Source organism: Lycorma delicatula, chromosome 10 (assembly GCF_047948215.1).
Source record: "Lycorma delicatula isolate Av1 chromosome 10, ASM4794821v1, whole genome shotgun sequence".
In the NCBI taxonomy this organism is placed as follows: Eukaryota; Metazoa; Arthropoda; class Insecta; order Hemiptera; family Fulgoridae; genus Lycorma; species Lycorma delicatula.
Window position 1 is genome coordinate 57,164,225 of NC_134464.1, and position 19,596 is coordinate 57,183,820.

General features: G+C 29.8%; 1 protein-coding gene across 1 annotated transcript in view; it reads left to right on the forward strand.

The window, feature by feature from the left end:
• Nucleotides 1-16,279, forward strand: part of LOC142331334 (uncharacterized) — a 182,917-nt gene extending 166,638 nt beyond the window's left edge. The window contains exons 5-6 of the mRNA XM_075377163.1: nucleotides 9,051-9,459; nucleotides 15,977-16,279. Coding sequence (XP_075233278.1) covers nucleotides 9,051-9,459; nucleotides 15,977-16,062 — 495 coding nt within the window. The 3' untranslated portion in view covers nucleotides 16,063-16,279. The remainder of the gene's footprint in view (nucleotides 1-9,050; nucleotides 9,460-15,976) is intronic.
• Nucleotides 16,280-19,596: the final 3,317 nt, after the last annotated feature.

The following is a 19,596-nucleotide window of genomic DNA, read 5'->3' on the forward strand; positions in this document are numbered from 1 at the left end:
TTTTTCTTTTTGCCTTTCTCAAAGATTTTCGTAAAGAATATTTTTATTTGTGTTGAAAAAGAGAAGGAATATATAAATAAAATTTATAGAAGGGATAAAATACATACCGAGTTTTCAGTACAAATACGTATATATATCTTTATGGTATAAAAAATAAAGTATAAACACTAATTGTGAATAGAGATATATAAAAAAAATATATATATAAAAACACACACATACAGACGTTAAGGTACTTATAGCGTGACTATATATGACTTGGTGTCGTAATCACCATCATTAACTTTTTTTTACGTAATGAAATCCGTTAAAAATTGTAGTTAATAAGGGCATTCTGCATTAGAATGAATAGAATTTGGAGTTAAAATATTTGAAAATAATAAATCGTAAAAAACAATGAAGGAAATAACATATATTTTAAATTATAATAAAAGAATTTTGCGGTTAATTGTTCTAGTACTGAGTGAAAAGAAATATAAATATAATTTGACTGTTGATTAAAACTATATCCGGAATCGATTATAGGCTAATTCCAAATACGATTACTACGAAAAAGGAATTAATGTAAAACAAAATTAAAAATAATAATATTCAATTAGGATTTAAATTTTGACTTGTGAAGTCGCTGAATGAAAAATAAACAATTACTGATTACCTTAGAACTATTATTTGTTAGTTGTCACTTCAGAAAACCAAAATTTAAAATAAAATAATAATATTGATTCTTATCTTTTAGTGCCTTTTTACTTTGTATGCAACAAAGAAACGGTTCTGATATTATTAGGCATCTGTAAAACGTTTCTGTCAGATAGACGGTAAATAAAATACTTATACATACGCACATATGTACCCACACACACACACGGAACGGAATACATACGCACATATGTACCCACACACACACACACACGGAACGGATCACAAACGTTTATGTTTATATATATATATATAAAATCAAAACTCACATAATTAATAAGATTATTTTTTTGGAAAATCGCAAAAAAAACTGTTATGGTATTTTCTGCTGTATAAAGCTCATTTACAATACATGATTTTGTAATCTAAGGTCATTAGATTAATTTTTTTTTTCATCAAAATTGTTACTTTAAAAAGTTATTTAATGTTAAATAATGGATTAAGTCAGTTTTCACTCAAACTGGAATCGATTATGTTAGTTTTTGATCCTAATTGTTTTCTTGATCCGTACCTGTCATTTGAATGTTGACCCCAACTCTTTTTTTCTGTTTATCTTCCGGAAACGCCGTAGGGGTTAACTTGCGAGGATGATATGTACGAATGTAAATGAAGTGTAGACCTGAGACCGTAGTCTCAGGTCGACCGTTCCTGAGATGAGTGGTTAATTGAAACCAAACCACCAAAGAACACCTACAACTATAGTGCAGTCTCGGGGTTCGTAACATCAGTTCTGAGACAGAAAGAACAGGAGGCAAGGGGGTGACGGACAGCCTCCTGCGGATTTGTTCGTCCGGGCTTGCCTGGATGGTTAACGATGATGAGGCACGGAGACTTACCCTCCTACTGTACTATTAAACGAAGACCCGGTTGGGTCCCTTCCGGAGCCTGATTAGAGGCGGGCAGTTAAGACCGAGTCTCGTATTCTTGGTTCGGAGAACCAAAGACGGTGTAGCTGGGCATGGCGACCCCGCTCTGTAGGTTAGAGGCTGGGCACAAAAGCAAGATCCAACTGGCGAGCAGAGTTGTCATGCTCCCGGGGCTTCTGTCAAAATATCTTGTTTTCTTGATTTTTCGGTAAATTGGAGTATTGCGTTATACGAAAACAGCTCCGTTTCTGGTTAGATAAAGTTGGATATTGTTATTTTTAAGCATAAGTGACCGGTTTTTTAGCAAAAAATTCCCATTCATAAATATAAACTTAACGTTATCAGTTAATACATTTAATTTTCTAACTATATTTTTCTACACAATTCATACACATCAGTGCTAGATAATGATCTGACAGCCCATTTCTATATTTTAAAAACTCGTTCTGACTTTATGAGGAAACCCCAGGGATAATATAATTCTTAAAATAAGAATATAATAGACATAATAAAGCTTAATTATGATGACAAGCTTAGTTTTTTATTAAGACGCTTCAGAACAGTATCGTACAGCTTGAATTATTTACAAACAATATTCATTTATTTGTTTTTTAAAATTTTTTGTTGTTTTTTTTAAAGACTAAATGAATTTTCTTTTAGGTAAGATTATTCTGTTACTATTAGGATGCGATGGGCTTAACTGTATATACAAAGGAGATTAGACAAGTTCTGAAATACGACAGAATGGATCTTCACATGCAGTTATAAGTTCATACCCCTTATTTAGGCAGTTCTCAAACAGTGCTGTAGCAGTTGCAATCACTATATCATTGACACTTTCTTTTTTGCTGTGTTGGTGAAAAGAGGTAGTGATGTAATCGTAATCGAAAACTGAATACCGGGAAATTTTGCACGCGGGTTAAGTGTTGATCAATGTTTAAAGGAAATGACTCCTTTGATTAGAGAGAATTGTCTTCATTGTACAACAACATTTAGGTGGTACAAAGAGTTTGAAAGAGGAAATTTTGGCCTTCTATTCAGCTCGTACTATTCTGTAAGATCACCTTCATATTAGAAAGGTTTGTACCTTTTTAGTGCTGCATAACTTGACCGACGATTAGATTGTACATCGTGTTTCACGACACCGTGAAATGATGAGTGTGCCCAGATCTTCGAAGAAAAACCACCGGGTTGGTCTAGTGGTGAACACGTCTTTGCAAATCAGCTGATTTCGAAGTCGTTAGTTCCAACATTCAAATCCTAGTAAAGGCAGTTACTTTTATACGGATTTGAATACTAGATCGTGAATACCGGTGTTCTTTGGTGGTTGGGTTTCAATTAACCACACATCTCAAAAATGGTCGACCGGAGACTGTACAAGACTACACTTACACTCATACATATCATCCTCATTCATCTTCTGAAGTAATACCTGACGGTGATTCCCGGAGGCTAAACAGAAAAAAATCTTCGAAGAAATATAGCCAGGTTTCTTTGAAGACTAATTTCGCAGGTGGAAAAGTGTATAACGTGTGTTGAAAATTATTTTGAAAAATTATAAAAAAATAAAGTTGTTCAGCAAAAATTTATGTGTACAAACATATTATAAATATATATATATGTATTCTGAAAATTCAAATATTTTATTATCATAATTACCACTGCGTTAATATATATATATATACTTATGCGCGCGCGCGCACACAGAACATCAAAATTAAATTTGTATGATATTAAAGCAAATAAAAATTCATCAAGATTTTCAAAATTTATTCTTATTATAACACCACTATAACAAACGTAAATATTCTTAAAAGGTTGTATTACAAGTGTTAAATTAAAAGGAGGACTTACTTCTCTCACAATAATTTTATAGTAAAACTAAACTATTATACAATTAAAAATACAGCGGTAATAATTAATTAATTGGTTAAAATTTGATTTGTAAAATCTAATCTTGACTTTATCATGTCAATTTTCATAAAATAAAATTTTTCACAAATTTTGCCTCAATTTTTTTTTTCTTGTTATTGGTAATTTAACCTGATAAATTTTCTTCAGACTTATTTTTTCCTTTTTTTGTAACGTTGCAATAATATAAGTAATTTTGTTCAATAATTCCTGTTCGTAGGGTTTTAATATAATATTATTTGATTTTTTGAGAAAACTCTTTCATTAACCGTAACTCGAAAACAAAATGTTTTCAGACCTATATTTTTATAGATTTTTTTTCTCATTATTTTGGAGAGATTTATGCTTTTAATAACTTCCAGAAACAATAATTTATTACTAAAAACTATATTTATTGGTAATAAAATGTTAATCTTGTTTTCAAAAAAAATTATTAAATATTCACACAATATTTTACCGGTATTTTTGCTGTACTGTTTACAATAGAAGCAAAGATTATATTTACATTTACAGCTATCGTAAAGCTTGTACGAATAAACTCTACAATATTGTTTGTTAAGATGGTTTACTAATCCCTTCAACAGCTGGTACATGGCAACATAAGCTTAACTAATGACTAGTTTGTTGTACACAAATGTTTTTTTATATTTGTCGACTTCGAATTAATCATCTATTACAACTAATTACTGTAATATAAAAACTTTTGAGTATTATTACTCACTCTGACCTTTGTTTAAACTTCAATAAATTTTCGTATGAAATGATTAAAAACAATTGTCCTTAATCGAGAAGGGATTAACGCAAGACTTCAGCGAAACAGTAATAAAAGTAAAATGCTTTAAAAATTGTATTATTTATTTTCAAAATTGTGGTAAAAGAAAACAAATTAATTTTATAGAATACGAGTATTATTGATAATTAAATAACATTATGTAATAAAATAAAATTAAAGATAAAAACTTGAATATTACGTAAATAATATGCTATAAAATAAATTGAAATTCTCTTCGTAAGCCTAATGCTATTCCATTGCCATCTAAATAAGATTCTTTGATGTTATAAAATGGCAGTAATATTAGAAGGTAAGACGTAGAAGTACATTTTAGCCGGAAGGGCTTAAAGATAGATACTATGTATTCTAATAGTAGATCGGGGAGTAATTTGGAACAGTATTCATCGGTGGACTTAATAGTATATGGAAGCAAAAGAAAGAGCACATTGTTTCAAAGGATAGCTTTTAAAGTATAGAATAAAGAAGAAAAAGAAGTTTTTCCTTGAAATGTAGAAATATAAAGAGAAGGCATCCTCCTACCCTGTTTAAAATTGAATCCCGACAAGTCGTGCGATAACGTCTTAGCCTCTTCCAGAATTTCAGTGGATATTAAAAGACAAAGCCTGAATACTGTTTATTTTATTTTATTTTCCCCCAGTCAGTCTTCTTTCCTTTCTTTTTTTATTTTATTCTATTTTACTCGTATTTGGCTCAGATATGACCCGCAGTAAGCTTTCAGTACATATCCTTAAAAAAGAATTATTCCGTTCGCGTATTCCAAATGTACTCCCATTTCTTAAACTTATGTATTCTTTAATAATCTACGACTTAAATAGTAATTTATTATAAAAACTATTCCGTATTTATTATTTTTTTGTTTAATGAAAACATTTCTGGAACGTTATTTTGTCAAGATATATGAAATAATTCGTTACTTTACATTTGTTTTTAATAAAAATGTCTGACTCCAATACTTTACGTTATTTAAAACAAATAAATAGATTTTTTATTCTAACGATTACTTCACAATATGTTATATAGGTCATATCATTGATATGCTATTTCGCAGAAAAAAAATTGAATTGTCCCAGTATTTGTCTGGATGGATCAAGGAAAACTGTGATAAAACCTTGATCAGAGCAGCATCACAAAATATACAATTAATTAAAAAATAAAAAATGGTGCGATTAAAATATATACTAATTATTTAAAGTAAAACTTCGTGAAATAATATTAGTTATACATAAGAATATTAAATATTTAATGGCCCGTAAATCACTAAGGGTTTTAGACCGGTAATTACTTTTTGTTTAATAATTTTTTCTTTTATTTTAAAAGTTACGGTCAGTAATCTGATAATTAAAGATGAAAAAATTCAAAACTTTACAACAAACCAAAATCGTTCACTTTTTCTTTGAAAACAAACATTCAATTGTTGGAATGCAGGGAAAATATCGTTAAAATTTTAACGTTGGAGTTGCGCCGTAGAAATCAATTTATCATCTCTTAATGGATCGTTCCCAGCAACAGGCTTCAGTAAACTGGCTTTTTAAATATCGGGAGAACAAAGTCAGCTGGGCAGAGGCGAATACAGGACGTGAGCGAGAAATTGTCGAAGAACCAGAGACGTCAATTCGGAGACGAACTATTCGACTATTCGATTTTTACACAGTTTACACGTTGTTCCATACAAAAATCAATTGGATATGAAATGAAACCTGCAGATATTCCGCGAGGGCTGAATTAAGAAGTCCGATTTCAAAAATTAAAAAGTAAAGGGAAGAAAATGGGTTTATTCACCATCTGATTACGTCCGTTGAGCTCACTTCACCTTGGCGGTTCTTATAAGTAGACAGAACTGTAGAACTCGGATCATAGGTGATCCAGTAGTTACACAGCATCATGGATTGCACCCTCTCAAGTGCACGGTTTGGTGTGGAGTAACATCGCAGATCATCATCGGATCTTTATTCTTTGAAAATGAAACCGGTAATATGTGATGGTTAATGTAGAACGATGTCAGGAAACGTTACAAAATCTCATGAGACTTCCAGTGGAAAACAAGCTGGAGTTGGTTTCATCTAGATGGAGTCATGACTAAAGCTACAATACAGATTTTGCGGAATATTTTCGGCGAACGAAGTATTTCTAGAAGATCAGCAGAGAATCGGCAATCACAGTCTCCAGATCTGACAGTCCCCGTATTCTTTTTATGGGCATACTTAAAAGAAAGGTTGTTTATGAGCAAACCGCAGACAATTCCACGACTAAAGGAAAACAGTAGTGCAGAATTTAGGGTACTATAACCGCAGACAATAACAGCTGTTATTGAAAGAGCTCGTCTGTGCGAAGTCAAAAATTGAAGACATTAAAAGATATAATTTTCTGTTTATCTACATGTAATCTCCTTGTTGTGTTCTTTATTATAATCATAAATAAATAAGGAAATATTAGAAAAAAAATAACTGTTTCATCTCCGTCGTGACTTATAAGCCGTCAGGTACAAAAAGTAATTACAAAATAATATCCAACTCAGAAGGTGTAAATAAAAATTATTTTAACATAGTTATATACACTTTGAACAGACATTCACAAAAGTCAATATTTATAATTTTTTTAATTAGTATTATTTGAAAATTTATCGACAGTAATATTGTTTCAGTTAGAGAAAATCTTTCAATTTTATTTTAAATAGAATGGTATAAAATATTTTAAATGGAAATGCTATGGAAATATAAGGTCCTTTCTCGTAAGCCGAAGTATTGCGTAATATAAATGCAGTTTTGTTTTCCGGTTAGATAGATTTAAATATTGTTATATTTTTAAGAATAACCGACTTTATTTTCTTCATAAAAAATTGCACATTCATAATTATAGATATATAGATAAGTTAATAGATAATCGATATAAACGATTCATACTTATGGATGTCAAATAATGAATGATCTGATCTTTTTGAGAGAGTCCCTTTAGATGATATAAGTAGATTCTCTATTCCAATTATATCTGTAGTTTCCATGCCGTACAATATTACTGGTCTTACAACTGTACTAAAATGCCTTAATAGAAAGGTTTTTTATTGTTAATATTTTTTGTGTAAAGGTCTAGCTCTAATTTCTGGGTTTTTTTTGGTCTTGATCAATAGTTTCTGTTCTAATTCTACTAATTATTTTTCCAAGTTATTTAAAATGATCCGTGATCTTCATTTTGTCATAGTTTGTTTCTATGGTTTTATTCAGATAGTTTAACTTATTTTTTGTTTTTGAAAAGGAAACTGCAAGCCTGTTTTTTGTGCTACATTTTTCAATCGATTAATTTGGTTGATTGATTCTCGTTCTGATTCTGTAGAGTGCGCTAAGTCGTCAACAAAAAATTGGTTCTTTGTTCCCGTTTTTGTATTTGAGCCATTATTTTCTCAGAAAGTTTTCATGACTTTATCTAAAACCAAGTTGAAAGACCATCTCCTTTTCTTAGTGCTGTTTTTACTTGGAATCGTTCGGCGACTTTACCTAGAAACATGACTTTAGTTACAGTGTTGGTTAAAGCGAGTTGTATTAAATTTATGTATTTTTGATTTTCTTTTAATGTTTCAAATATGGTTTCTCAATTTATTTGATTATTTATTATAAATTATTATAAAATATATTTTAAATTGAAAAGTTATTTATATATTATTTCATCTTCAATAAATCAATTTTTTTTTTTATTACAGAAAATAATGTTTTTTTATGAAAAACAATGCTGAATTAAAGTCAGAGATAATAAAAATTAAAAATATTACTTTTTAATGTTGTGACTCGAAAGTTTTTCAAAGGTATAACAATTATTATAAGTACTTACTCGGCTTTCGGTAAGTATTTACTCGATTTAATGTTTTTCAAGTAATGAAAGTTTTGTAGAGTAAACGAAAAAATATTAATAAAAAATAACTGCCTCAGACTATTTTGAACATCTTAAAATCAAAATAAAATTAAAGTTACTTTCATTTGAAGTTATATATTTAGGAATCTTTGAAACTTGCTTTTTTTGTGCAGCTTAAAATAGATAATAGTTTTCATTTATAAAATACCAAAACATTTCAATATAGTGTTCTCAACAATCCTGATATGTACTAACTCCCCGAAGTACACTAAGGTAACCTCCAGTGTACCTACATTAGTAAGGGGATATCTTATAATATGTACATAACACGTGTTATCCTGCACTCAAGTGTGAGAAAGGTAAACAACGTTTTGCTTTAATTACTATTATCTATTCGGATAATACAACTAGCTTGTATTCTGTTATATGGCTCATAATGTATGTCTGAATTGTATTTACATCAAATTAGTAAACGATATTATTTTAAAATCAAATTAATAATTGAATATTTTATTGAAATTAATTAAAAATTAGATAAAAATAATTTTATCCATTGATAAAAGGTTTAGTAATATTTTATTTAATATATATATTAAGTTCTTTTGGTAGTTTACATCTTAAGTTCGAGCTGTCATTTTTTTCATTTCTTTTTATTAAAAATATGTAATAAAGAATAATCCATCGGCTATTAAATAATTTCATTAGCATACAATTACATTTTTTATCATAAACTAAATTGTGTTCTGAATTTAAATTAGTCAGTCTATTATTAAATTTACATTTTAAAAATAAAAATAAAAGTTAAGAAATCTTAATCGTTTTTTTATTTTTTTATTTTTATAAACATAGATTTAAAAAAAAAAAGGTTATAATATAAGTAAAATAATTATATATGCAGCGAAGTAAAAAAAGAAAAAAAATTATATTTTATTGGTATTTTACAGGTTGAATTAATGGCTCCAGAATTGGATGAACTGAGAACAACCCAGAGGAAAAGTAAAGAACTGATTATAGACACGCGACGGTCGGCCGAGATGGAAGTCTTGATGGATTCTAAAGATGAAGATGAAGAAGTAACAGAAGATGAAAAAGGTAAAGGTGGAGGAATAGAACCAGAAGTAGAAGAAGAAGAAGAAGAAGAAAAAGAAACTGTGAACACCAGCAGCGACTCCTTGTATGCTGTTAGTATAAAAACAAGTGGTGGAGAGAATGAAGCCGGAGTCGATTTAGAATTAATGGCCGGTGCTGTGTGCGCTCTCTTTCTGTTTTTACTACTATTATTATGTTTATTCTGGCTTAGAAGACGATTTTCATTCTTAGATAAAAATTTGCAACTCAACACACCCGTACAAGGTAAAATATTTTTATATCATTTTGTATATTTATGCACCTATTTATTCCTGTATCAAGCTATATTTTGTATTTTAACGTCGAATCCGTTCCGTTTATATCAATAAGCTTAATGATATACATAAAATTTAATTTAATTCCTTTAAATTTTCTGTTATTTATTTACAGTTAGCTTCATTTTACAACCGGTTGTAGGTTATAACTTTAAATATTTTATTTAAGCATACTTACGACTTGCATGAATAAGAAAAAATTAATGATCTTCTAAATTATTGTTATTTTCCTTATGTATACTTTTATCAACAATAATCATGATAATAAGTTTTGTTTAATTTGTTTTTTTCCATTAATTTGTAAAGTAAACATACTTATCAGTGTAGAATTTTATCTTATTTTTTACGAAAGAGTTTTTTGTTGTTTTTTTTTTCGCTTGCAAACCTAGATAATACGCGATCAGATGATAGTTTAATAAAATAACATAATTCTAAACCGTTTTATGTAGCGATCGCTTGACCTTGACAATGAAGCAAATAGTATAGTCCAGAAAAAACTAAATTGCTTTCGGTTTGTAAATGCGGTAACAGTTAAATTGGAAAGTATGAAGTACGAAATCTTCTTGTTTGACTGACTATTAGTTTATTATTAGTTCATCAAACCGTTTAAATTTGTAGATCAACCGATACATCGTTCTCTTCTAAACATATAACTCGCTCGGTCATTCTGTAAATGTCGAGGTACAATTCTTTCGTTTTTTACCGGACGAGACAGTTAAATCGATTACTCTATTATCTACTCGTAATACGATCATTCTGTTCCATACGTATTCACCCCGTTCGAAAGCCTAATCGTTCATAAGAGATCATATTCTTACATCGAATAAAGTTATAATAAAATATGGTTTGGCTTGAGTTTTAAAACGATTCAGACCCTCACATATATTTGAAGTATATTACAATAATAGAAATCCATTGTTAATATCTCATCGTTAGAGAGGTGGCAGATTATGTAATAAATATGTTTAGAACCGTTATATATCTCGTTGGAGCTCAGAATAAAATCTGGAGGAAATGAAAAATTAAAATATAACTAGTCGTTAACATGTTGATTTTCCTGATAAAAAAATAAAAGGGTTAATTGCTAAGCTATCATGATATCCATTAAAGTATTAAAATACAATATATTTTTTTTATAACTAGAACTGTTTTCCTAGAATAGCCCTAGTTTTAAATTTATTATTTGTAGTCACTGGTTTTTCTTTCCAGTACTGATAACGAGTTTTTTTAAAAATAATTTCAAGTGATTCCGAGTAAATTTCTTCTAGGTACATCATTTTATTATTATTTATTAATTTATGTAATGATTTTCAATTTTTTTTTATTTTTTATTAATATCTATCTGAGGGTTAAAATTTGATATGATGCTATCTGATGCTAAAGATTTGTAGCATATTCTGTATTCTTATCTCACTGGTTTTTTTTACTGTTTATCATTAATTTCCTACTAAAATCTACGGTCGGTATTTCTGGATCCGAAATAAGCAAAACCTTTTCTTCAGGAAATCTTAGTAAGGAGATATTTTATCTATAGGAGGAAAAGTTAAATTGTTTCAGTATATATTTAGAATGATAAATTGAAAATTTTTTAGCGGTTATTTACTTCTCCCGTTTTAGATAAATATACCCCGAATCCTATATGGGTGAAATGGGTTACTACATCTGGAAACCTTATGTCATCTTTTACGGATTCTTCTCTTGTTGCGGTTCCTACATTGCCGAATACATCATTCTTTTTAATCCACCCTTATCCTTAACTCTTTGTTCCTTATTCCTTCGTTATAAATCAAATAGGAGGATGTCATGAATTTTTATTTGATACTGGTGAATCAAATTCACCTCTGCATATATAGTTCATCTTACTTGTTATTTAGTGAAAAGAGGGCTGCCTATGGATCAAATTGGTAATCAATTCTTGTTTCCTATTTGTTGGGTGGTAACAATAATCCTAGAGGAGGGTCTTGTTGCCTCAATGAACCTGGAGGGACCCCGTCGGGAAGTCCGAATAAAAGGAGGAAAAGCGGACAAATCAGGGCGGGTGGCAGTCGCCGCCGCGTCACTTAGAGCGAGTCGAGGCAACGTCTTATAGGCGGTTACCGGCTAGTCTTGAGTGATTAAAAAAGGATTATAAAAACAAAAACTACCAGTAATCCTAAGCTTACGTATTCAATTGTTAATTAATTAATAAATATTTAAGCTTAACTATTTATTGAGTAAACCAGGTCCTCATTATCACTTCTAAAATAAATAGTTACGCCTTATTCTGGTCTAATTTTAATCATATTTTGACTGATACAGTGAATACTTCTAGTATTTCGTTCGGAAATACCATGGAATAGTAAATTTTACTGAGCTCGTATTACCGGCAGCAGTTTGGAGTTTTACTCACCGAGACTGGACATCATTCAAAGTAAAAAAAAGTTTTACCTAAAAGAAATCGACAACCTACATTATCTCTTTAAAATATTATTAAAAAGTATTAAATAATTGTAAAAATGATTTTTAAATTCGTATTCCTTTTGTGTAAAATTCTTTCTTATAACTAAGTTTTTGCACAGCTAAAAATAGGTTAAAACAAAAAATATTCAAGAAATAACACCGATATTCATTATTCTTTCAATACCATATGTATGCAATGCTGATTGTATTTTGTTAAATAAAAGAATAATAATAATAAAAGTAAAGAAAAAAGGTTTCCCCTTTCATTTATCGTTCTCTTTATTTCCAGTATTATTCTACTTTTTATTTTAACGTTGTCTTATAAAATCCACGATTGGTTGTATTACTGTTTATACTCTAATTTTTAAAAAAACCATACGAAACGTTTAATTTTTGTCCCTTTTCAATCTAGTGTGCTGAATTTAAATTGAGAATTGAAAATTGTTTTGCATCGATCTGCTTTGACTTCAGTTTAATTAAACAATCCTTACTTATTTTTATAACAGAATACTAAAAAAATATTTAACGAATTTAATTTAGTGCTGAACGTTGTTTAAATTTATTTTTACTTTGAATTATTTGATAGTTTATAGCAAAAAATTGTTTCTTTCATTAATGTAGCATTATGGTCCTCCAGAATTTACTATTTACTATATTTTGTGTTTTATTTTATTTATATTTATAAATTTATTGTCATATTTAATCTATATTGAACAATATATATCCGTAAAGAAGTTTTATCAAATGAGTACCTCACATTTGATAAAATAAAAACAATTTCACTAGTTTCTTAAATTTTTTTATGATTACAGTATTTATTTTAGATCTATTACAATTATTGCTAATTATAATTAGAAATAATTAATAAGGTTACATTTATATTATCTATTGTTACAATTAAAATTATGTTTACGTTAATATTAAAGCTCCTACAGACCATCACAGAATATTTTTAGCAGTAACAAAAAATTCCCTAGGACCTATTTACGTGGCGGATTACGTTCGCGTAAATGTTTTGACGAAACAATAACATGACCAAATTACTCCCCAAGATATACAGCGCTAGCAGATTTGAAGTACGAGAGAATTTTAAAGTACAGGGTTATCATAAAAGAATGGTGCGATTTTGAACATGGTTTAAATTAAAACAGAATTACTTACAATTTATGTTTTTTATTTTTCAAATTTGTCGTCTCAAAAATTTTTTTACATAATTAATAAATTTCAATATGTGCGTCCCTAGTCGCTCGACAAATGTCCAAACGATACTCAACTTTTCTCCAAACATTAGTTAACATTTCTTCGTTAATGGTTGTCATTGCTTCATTAATCCTGTTTTTTAGGCGGTTTAGGTCGCGAATTTTTTGTGTATAAACAAGGCTTTTGATGTACCCCCACAAGAAAAAATCGTAAGGTGGACTCCTTGGAGGCCAAAGTGTTGGTCCTTGCCGGCCTATCCATCGATCTCCAAATTTTTCGTTCAAACCGTCCGTGACCAATGCATTGAAGTGCGGGGAGCACCATCTTGTTGGAAATGAAGTTGATGAATGTTTTCGAGTTTATCCATCTGAGGAAAGCAATAATTGGTTAACATGTCAAGATACACAACTCCATTAATTGTTTTTTCAGCAAAGAAGAAAGACCCTATTACACGATTTTTCATCACACCACACCAAACATTAACTTTAGGCGAATCGCGTTGTTTCTCAATAATTGCGTGTGGGTTTTCAGAGCCCCATATTCGTGAATTGTGTCTGTTACCACATCCATTCACATGGAATGTAGCTTCGTCTGTAAAAATTATATCGTCTAAAAGTGATTCGTTTTCACTTATTCTGTCCAACATTTCAATAGCGAAATTGTAACGTTTTACACCATCATCGGGTATCAATTCCTGCAGTATCTGGATTTTATAAGCGTGTAATTTCAGTTTTTTTATGTAAAACATTGTGAACTGTTAATTTTGGAATACCTAATTCGACGCTTCGACTGGGGATGGACTTTCCAGGACTTCTAATTGCCGATTGTCTAATTAGTTCAACTGTTTCGTCTGGTACACTTGGTCTGCCGGTTGATTTCTGTTTCTTAACTGATCCAGTTTCTTCGAATCGTTTGAACCAACGTGTTATGTTATTTTTGTGTGGTGGATCTCTGGTCGATCTGTTCGTTTTGTCCTTGTCTAATACAGTCTCAGAAAAATTAACAAGAAACTAGTTAAAATTAATAAAAAAATAGAATAAAGTTATTAAAAAGATTATGTAAGCAGAGATCTACGTATAATTTCTTCCAAGTTGTATTTTTTTAAACCAGTTGAAATATAAAGTTTTTATATAAATATATATGCACGATAGAAGAATTTTTTGTTTATTGTAATATTAGAAGACCGGGCAATGCTTCGCTATTGCTAGATTTGAGTACATACACACACATATACGTATATATATATATATAGATTAAATGAACAGAATTGAAAGTTTGATAAAACATTAATAAAACGATTATTACGGAACTTTTTTCCTTTCCCCTTTTTCCCCCGCCCGTAAATCGGTCCAGTAGTTTTTTTAGTCTACAGCGGAATCACATATCAGAAACATTGAAATGGAATCGTAAAATATTTAGTATAACGTGTGTTGCTTTTACGTCCAACAGATAGCGCTGTTTTTCAAAAAAAGAATTTTTTACCTGTCACAGGTGTGACATCTTAGGTATATAAAAACACACACGTATTCGAGTGCAACTCTGTGTCAAAATTTCATAGCAATCGGTGAAGAATTTTGCGAGATTTAAGATTTTGAACAAACGAACATTTACATTTTTATTTATATAGATAATAAAAATAATAAGTAAAAAAAGATTCTTGTTGTTGGGATGAATCTATGCTACATAATAATGTAGCATACAATAGAATAAAATGTAATATAATTTTTCGTAAATTTTTTGTTTTTAAATTATAACAGTTGACAGAAAGGTTTTTATTTTACTACGTAGTGCCGTGGTTTGTTGTTAGGGATAGAGAATTTCACGACTATCTAGAGAATTACCTTCTGTTTACGAAGAAATCAAAAAAAATTACCTCGCGGTACAAACAGAGATAAGATAAACATGTAAATGATCTTACAGTAATTCTATTGGATAGCGGCGATGACATGAGGCTACTAAAATAGGCTACTAAAATATTTCCATGTGGTAGATCTGGGAGATGTAACCAGAGAAGTGACCTGGAGAATGAACCTAAGCGTGGGAACGATGGATGACTTTCACTGCGTAGTGAACGCCGCTATCTACGAATTACAGCTATTTCTATTTACCGACGAATAATATTGTTCTTATCTATAGTGTCGTTTTTATATACAGGTATTGATGACTTTGTTATTATTTTATTTTTATTCTTTTCCACCTGTCATATTTCTAGTGCTGTTTTAAGTATTAAACTTTTCTGGGAGTTTTCAAGCGGGTTCTGTATATGAGGTTTGGAACCTTTGTGTGCTTTAATTAATTGTAGGGTTAATTTTACTGTATTGTAGTTAATTGTACTGTACGGTAATTGTAATTGTATTGTAGGGGGTTAATTAATTGTAGGGGTTTCTTCGGGGATCTCTCTTCAGGGTGATTATCATGAGAATCAATTTTATTTATGGTCCCCTACGGTAACGAGTGTAAATGCTTACGGATAGACAAAAAAAGGAATTTACTACGTAAGACTATCTATATGATGGCTTAATATGTTAAAAAGTAACATATTAAGCCAAATGCAATGAATCTTTCATTGCATTTTCTATGCAATGAAAGATTCACCATAGAAATCATTCACCAATGAAAGATGTACCATAGAAATGGTACAAAAAAAATGTTTGATCAGTTTGCTTTAAAATAAATATAATTTTATATGGATAGAATATAAAAAGAATAAATATTAAAGAGAAAATTTAAACTTTAAATTTAATTTTTAAAAACTAGTACTTGTTAAATTTCATATGGGAAGATTTTTTGAATTTATAATAGTAATATTTTATTTTCATTTGTTACAGGATCGTTTCCAACTGTATCATTGGTAATGGTATCAAATCATTCGCCAAATGATCTTCAAAGTATTTCTCATGAAGCTGTAACGTGATAAAATTTTACTTACTACAAAAACAAAAATTTTTTTTTAAATGATACGTAATAATAATAATAAAAGTAACAAAAAATTAAACATAAAATTGTTTAATTATTGTTATGCTATTTAATAGATGTATCATTCATTGATTCTATTGAAAAGAATACGACTGAAAGAATAATCTTTGTTTAAATTTATTTATAATAGAATATAACAAGCAATTTGATTTTAAGTAAAGAGATGTGTTTTATAATAAAATGGGTAAGACTTTAATTATTATTGTTTTATTACTTTATTGCGTAAATATATATATGTATATGTATTATGTATAAATGGATGTCTGGAAGTATAAAATGCAATTAACTAATATTATAAAATAATAGTAATTGTGTGACTAGAGTGCTATTAGTTGTACATAATTGCTATAATAATTAAGTTTTATAGCCAAATTCCATTTTATGTTACAATAATTGAACGTTGATACACTTTTATTATTTTCCTCTTTGTGTGTGTGTGTGTATTCTCGCGCATGTGTGTGCGTGTTTGTTTGTTTGTTTGTTTTAAATAAATATATATATATATATATATATATATAATTATGAAAGGGATCTTTATTCATGTTTTATATTTATTGTTAAACTATTAAATTAAGTTGAGTTAGGTTTAAATTTAATTGCTTAAATTACATCAGAACTCATTAGGGTCCGTATTCCTTAGTCTCATTTTATGGCTCTTTAAGAAAAGAAAAAAAAAATAATACATGAACGAAAATATATTTGGACTGTAAATGTGTACTAGGATAAAAATTAGAGAGAGGAGAATAAATCCGACTTATTTATAAAGGGTTTTCATTTAGAGATATCATACAATTTTTTGTAAATATTTGGCATTATGTTTACTTCAATCTAAAGAAGTAAAAAAATTTGCTATTAAATGTGGAACATAATATCTAATAAATGGCCTCTTCAGTTCCTATTACAAATGTTTGTCCCGTAAAGAAAGTTTTGCATTATGTTTTCACATAATTGCACTATATTTGTAAACAATATTTGAATGTTCATTTTAACCCCGTAAACTGTTTTTGGATTAGCTGTGTAAATTGTTTCCTTTACAATTCTCAAAATAAAAAATTCAATATGCGTTAGACCGCACTACTTTGGCGATCAATTAATTCTCGATTAGGTGAGATATACTGGGAATCGTCCCGCAACGATGCAGTTGTTTAACTATATCTTGGGTCGCCTGCCGAAAATAAACATCCATTTCGTCCGATGTAAGCCGCAAGAAGTCATCCCGACCCCATAACGGAAGACGGAAGATACCCGTCTTGTGACGCAACCGGTCGCTACCCCCCCCCCCCTTTTTTTAGCCCTGATAGACTTTAACGGGAGTCATCTTTTGCTCTCTAACTGTTTACATCTCAGTAATAAGCCAGGCCTCGTTAGGATGCCACTGATGTAAATGTCTCGGTAGACATTTACATCAGTAATTTATAAACTCAGCTTTTGTCTTCGTTGCTTCTGTCATCCGGATATCTTGAATGTCCTACATCGTTGCCCTCTGAACTAACTAACTTAGTTCGCGGAAACACGAACCCTGCACCTAGTTCTAGTATCACGCTGTAGCTTTCCTGATCGATGGTATTTCTCTAAAAAAGGTTTGGTCCGATCATTCTGCCGGCCAAAAATCCAAGCCGATCACTTGTTGAGTATAGAACATCTAATGACAATTACTGTATTCTAAAATTTTCGGAGCCACACTCGCGTCATTTCTGTTTATTTATAAACTCGCTCGGTTGGAACTAAGCCATTTCAGTAAGGATAATTTTTTTAAAAAACAAAAAAAATGGATCCTGCATCGGTCAATTCCCGAACCACGATTGCATGGCTTCCAGATCTCGGAGATCTCGAAGTTGTAATCGTCGAATCAGCTGTACTCATAAGCGTGTTGTTTAATATCGTTTTCCAAAATCTGATGTAGGCTTTGAGACAACTAATCGTTGTGATCGTCTCAAAATTATTACCTGGGTTTTCACACTTTCAGCTGATCTGAAACCTTTTTGATAAACTTATGTCACATTTGTAACATCATATCTGTAATTCGGCAGCTGTTCTTAAACTTAGCGATTTGTTTATTAATTGCTGTACGTAATGGTGCATCTTTACGGATGAAATCGTAACGAACTTTACGAATTGTTCCCTCGAAATTTTTACTATATTTTTAGTGGTGAACTTTCACAGTTTTTTAGCATATTTGGGAGAGTAAATCGTTCCATTTTCACTTTATATTGTTTTTACTTAACAGCTGTTAATAAATAAGAATTGTATGCGTGATTATTGAAAAATACTGCAGTACTCTAAATGATAACTTTTTAATGGATAACCCGTTATATTATGATATTCATATTTTTCTCTCTCAATTTCAATGTACATTTCTCTTCTTGAGCATTTTTTTATTCATACTATATTTATGTGGACATTACAATAATTACATTTAGTATGTTTGTCTATAAGTTTATAAATTAATAACGCAACTCGCCTCTTAGTATTACGGCAAGATATTAAATTTTATTTTATTCCACTATAGCTTTTCAGTTATCTATAAAATTAATTTTTTAATTAAAATTAGTTTTCAGAAACTAAACAAATGTAAATGGTTTTTTTTCTACTTTTTAACTTAACATAAATTTACTTTGGTGTGAAACGCCATAAAAAAATTTATAACGTTCCTATTAATTGCCTTTTTTACCCCTTTTTTGCTAAATTTCGTCATTTTTCAATCATAGGTTTCCTAATTAGGGAATTTTATTTTTAATTATTCATTATTCATATTTTCTTAAATAGAAAATTAATACCAACCTGCCAATGTGTTTTTATTTAATTTTTAATTACCATTCTTACATGAAATATTATTTAAAAATTACGAATAGATAGGAAATCGTTGCTCGTTAAAAATCCAAATTTGGAGAGGATAATGAGAAAATATTAGTAAAATATTAAGACTTTTTTATGTGTTTTACTCGGGCGTATATTCGAGTAAAGCTGTTTATTGAAGTATTACTTGTCAAAGTTTAGAAAGCTCATTTGACGCTCTTTATTTCACAACTATTTCTAAAGCTCTTTTACTACGGGACAGTTATTTTACACTTCATTTCTACGATTATTACCACTAGATACTTCTTCCGAGTTTTACAGATAATATGAAAAACTAACCGACATTGTTTCCATCGAGTTTTCTTGTCTAACAAAAGTAACTTTATACACGGAGTCAAAACTTAATTATATAAAAATATTTTTTTTTTGTTTTAGCCTTATTAAACTCGTTCCGACCCGTTTTAAGTATCGGATTTAAACTAAATTATAATTGAATATAAACGGTGTCATTTGTTATTGTAATTACTGGCCTAGTGGCCTAGTGGTTGGTCTAGTAGTGAACGCGTCTTCTCAAATCAGCTGATTTGGAAGTCCGAGAGTTCCAGCATTCAAGTCCTCTTAAACTCAGTTATTTATACACGGTTTTGAATACTTGATCGTAGAAACCGGTGTTCTT